Source organism: Humulus lupulus, chromosome X (assembly GCF_963169125.1).
Source record: "Humulus lupulus chromosome X, drHumLupu1.1, whole genome shotgun sequence".
Taxonomy (NCBI): domain Eukaryota; kingdom Viridiplantae; phylum Streptophyta; class Magnoliopsida; order Rosales; family Cannabaceae; genus Humulus; species Humulus lupulus.
The window spans coordinates 202,410,721-202,415,293 of record NC_084802.1 but is presented as its reverse complement, the minus strand read 5'-3'; the positions used below and the strand labels follow the sequence as shown (position 1 = coordinate 202,415,293).

At 29.9% G+C, this 4,573-nt stretch overlaps 1 protein-coding gene across 1 annotated transcript; it reads left to right on the top strand.

Annotated features, from left to right (window-relative positions):
• The first annotated feature begins 363 nt into the window (after nt 1-363).
• Nucleotides 364-1,311, top strand: LOC133803204 (auxin-responsive protein SAUR50-like). The gene has a single exon (XM_062241179.1). It carries the CDS (start codon nt 476-478, stop codon nt 806-808), a length of 333 nt encoding a protein of 110 aa, XP_062097163.1. The 5' UTR covers nt 364-475; the 3' UTR covers nt 809-1,311.
• Nucleotides 1,312-4,573: the final 3,262 nt, after the last annotated feature.

Sequence of the window (4,573 nt, the reverse complement as noted above, 5' to 3'; positions counted from 1 at the left end):
TTTTTTTAAAAAAAAAAATAACATAACATGGGAAACTGGTGGGATGCTTCCGATATTATTTTACTTATTCAAAATTTATTTAAAAGAGAAAGAAGTAAGTAGTACGGGAAGTAATGTTGTGTTAGAGAAAAAGGAGAGAGGTACATGAAAGAGATAGGGGAGATAGAGAGGGACCGAGTTGTCCTTTGCAAGGGCAACAATTTGTAACTTAACCCGATGGGATTGGCTCCTCTCTCTCTCTCTCTCTCTCTCTCTTCTCTACCCCAAAACACCCGTGGTCTCTGTCCTATAGCCCCCACATGCCCTTATACTCTCTCTCTCTTTCTCTATACCCTTCTCCCCATAAATACACCCTTTCTCTTGTGATCCCAAAAACTCATTCACAACACAACACAACCCTCCCACTCTCACTGCCCTTAAACCAATTACCTCTAAAGCCTCTCAATCCTATAACCTTCAAATCATCATCATCATCATGGCCATCCGATCAAAATCAGGCAGCAGAGGGCTCCCCCAAGCGGCGGTGCTAAAGCAAATCCTGAAGAGATGCTCTAGCCTGGGTAAGAAACACAATAACGAAGACTACGACGAACAAGGCCTCCCTCTAGACGTACCCAAGGGACATTTTGTGGTGTACGTTGGGGAGAATCGAAGTAGATACATTGTTCCAATCTCATTCCTCAGTCGTCCTGAGTTTCAATCCTTACTTCATAAAGCCGAAGAGGAGTTTGGCTTCGATCACGATATGGGTCTCACCATTCCTTGCCAAGAAGACGTTTTCCTCTCTTTAACTTCAACTCTCAGATGAACCAACCAATGAATGACTGAATGAATAAACCATCATTAAAACGACGTGTCGTTCGTTTTAACCCCTCACGGCCTCAACTCTCTATAATATTAGTATTAGTATTAGTATTAGTATTAGTACTATTATTTTTCTTTTTTCTCTTTTTTTTTTGAAAAAAAATGGGAATAAAATATGTGAAGAAGAGGTTTCTTCTTTATTTTTATTTTTTTCTCCCTATTTTTTTTCTTTTTTTTTTTTGTTGGAGTGGGGATTAGTATTAATTTTACAGTGATTCTGACCCAAAAAGAAGAAAACCCATTAGTAGTACTATTTAATAGGTGGGTTTGAACTTTAGAATGTAAAATTGTAATTTAGATATAATTATATATATATATATATATATATGTTTGAGATTTTCCTCACGGCGGTGTAGGCCAGGACCTGTACTGGTCATTGATACCCTGTGAGAGAACTAATGTTAAGGATCGCTCTATTTTTCTTATAAATTTTTGTCTGTTATTTTATTTTTGTCGATATATTATTTCTCTTATTTTGATAGTTTTGTCTGTTTTGCCCTTATCTTCCGCTGAATTGTTTCCGGTTAACTCAACAGTTTTGGCCGTTAAAACTGTTAAAATATGATTCCCAACCAACAGAGAAACTTACACGGAATGTTCTCTCACGAACCAAACAATTACAAATAATAATTAGTTATATATTTTTGGCTTGTCTTTGATAAATTAATTATTTATAGTTGAACTTTTTTTTTTTCTTTTTCTAAACATTTAAAGCGAAAATTGAGAACTATATAGATTCGATTTTATTATAAAGTGAGAATTAGATCGAGTAGTTAAATATATGGATACGAAACATTAAACCAAAATTAATGTTTGAAACATAAGACACTTTTTACACATCTCCCTTTCTTCTTTGTTTGTTCTCTTTTATATTGATTGTAACATTTTTCTTTAGTGAATCAAAAGCAGTATCCTTTCCTTGTCCGACTTGACACAACATGTATTTACCTTCAATTAAAAAGCACATTTGCTAAGGTAGTAATTATTACGACTAAATATTTTTTTCCAAATAAACTTTTGGGTAATTCTCTACTAAAAGAAAAAATAATTACGTTTTCAAAAAATTCTGAATAATTTATAATTTCTAAAATATGATTCAAAATATTATGTTATGCGTGTGTTTGTTTTTTTATATACAACAAAATATTTTAACTTTGATTTCAATTCTATAAATTATTTATTATTTTTCAAAAAGTATTGCAATGCTACTATAACTTAAATGTATCCAGTAATTTAAAAAAAATTGAAATTATAACTATTTTCTTGCAAAAATAAAGATCCTATTGAGAGGAGAAGTGCCCTAAACGATTTTACATGTTAAGTATATGCATACAATTATTCCTCTAAAACCTCATGGTAAAAATTAATAATAATAAAGCCGTTGGAATAGTGTAATATTTTATAGTATAAACCATTAATCGTAAATATACAAATAAATATGGTTAAGACGTACGTGATGAACTGGTGTATAATATAATAGAGACGTGGCGAGCGGCCACCAATAAAATGGTCGAGGATTGGGCCTGATAGTTCCATATTACTGAAAATTTAACTTCTGCCCCCACCAAATTCGATGCTTCAGATTTCAGATCCACTTGGTAATTCGCAATAAATCTACAAATTTTATATATCCCTGTTGAAACTGACAATTTTTATTTTAAATATTATATATACATATGTTTGAGTACGGCTTTGATTTAGTACCTCCAACTTCATCAACTATATTTAAGTGATAATTTTATTATATAAATGATGTAATTTTGTCCATAATTTTATCCACAATTATGTAATTATTATAATTGATAGAGAATGAATTTTGTTCAATTTGGAGATGAATTTCGTTCAACGTCGTCCCCACAATCATCGAATCAAATAATACTGCAAAATCAACGTAAAATATAAACAAAATTTATTCTAGAACAGGACAAAATATTCTAAAAATTTTATATTACTTGTGAGCAAATTACTATTTCTTACTAATATGATATATAATTTTTTTTTTTTCGTCAAATTTGAGAGAGATTAGGGTAAGTGGTCCACAAACATGGGCTTAAAGTCTGTGGATCCCGATACCGTACACTTCCTAGCTAACTACTCTTTTTCTTCGCCGTTGGATGTATGACTTTTCATTACATGAATGGCCCCTCTCTCTCTCTCTATATATATATGTCTTCGGCTTCAATTGTTTCTTCAAATATTCCTGCTATAACCCACATCACCAAAATTACAGTTACACCCTCGTTATAAAAATCTTCATCTTTACTAGTCTACTATATATATATATATATATATATACTATTACTCTCCAAAGTTTAATTACAAGAAAAAGAAGTGCTCTTCTCTTTTATTATATTTCACAAACAAACAAAAAATGTGTTTACTTTGAATGAACCATTAATTGCTGAAAATTAAAAGATTTTTTTCAAGTTAAAAGTGGCACTATAGTATTCATATTATATAAATAAGAGAATGAAGGTGTAGATATAGAATCTTTAAATATTTTGTATTTCTAAATTCAGATAATATAACGTTTAATAAGAAACACGTACGGTTGATTGCAATCTTCATCATAAAATTTGGAAATGTTTATTAAAGAAGAAAGTAAACGCACGAGAGTTAGCAAGATTTTCTCTGTGAGATCATTGACTGACCCAGTTATTAGCTAGCTTTCTCCTTTGTTTAATCTCTTGTTATTAATTAATTGTTAATATATATATATATATATTAATTAAAGAAGAGACTGTATATATAAGAGTGAAATAACAAAATAAGATGGTTACCGTCTTTCGAGAAGGCATTACCTTAAGAAAATGTTTCCTCTCATCCTAATTCATTCAATGAATCAAACAAAAGCATGTCGATCTATATATTTTCTTTGGGTATCCAATAATCACGGCATTTCACACATTTTATATAAAAAATATATATTTTTTAATTAATTAATTTTCTTATTACGAGTTACTGTAATACTATAGAACTACTCCAACCAAAAAAATTAGGGTTATGAATTATTATTATTATTTAACCTCTAAAATCTTCTCATTTTACTTAAAATGTGTATATACATGCATACACTGTAATCAATGTTGACACTACTTGACTCAACTGATCTTATTAATTATTTGTTAGTATATATGCAAGTTGGTATTAATTAGATCGAGTTTATGGGATATTAAGTTGTTTTTATATTTGCATTTATATTCCATGTCTTTTCATGAAAATTTGAGTCTACAAATCTCTTTTAATTATTAGATAATAAGATATCCCATAGTATATATTTATATATATATATATATGATCGAGTCAACGAGTATGTTAATTGTTAGAGTAACTTGTTTCACAAAACACACACACATAAATAAATACATATAGAGAGAACAGATAGATTGATTGATTTGTTGGATTTACTTTTTTTTTCTTGTAACATATAATTAACCATAAGAAAAGTTTGGCCAAGACTAGCTAAAAACTAATTAAGTAATAAGTGTCTTACGTGCTCTGAGAGTCTGAGTTGAAAAAGTGGCAAACTTCACATGTCCGAGTGTACTACAATATATTCTCCGAAAGATGTTAGATCTGAATATGAAAAGAGCAATAATTTAACAGTGATATAATTCAGTTCATTTGTATTTTTCCCACTTTTTTTACTCTCTCAAGTCTTTTCAACTATTTTTTTATGTCTGTTCTTTTGAAATTTTTGTTGTTGATC

Bases quoted from the DNA above. Each gene is read 5' to 3' on its own strand.
- LOC133803204 (XM_062241179.1), top strand. From the start codon at position 476: ATGGCCATCCGATCAAAATCAGGCAGCAGAGGGCTCCCCCAAGCGGCG.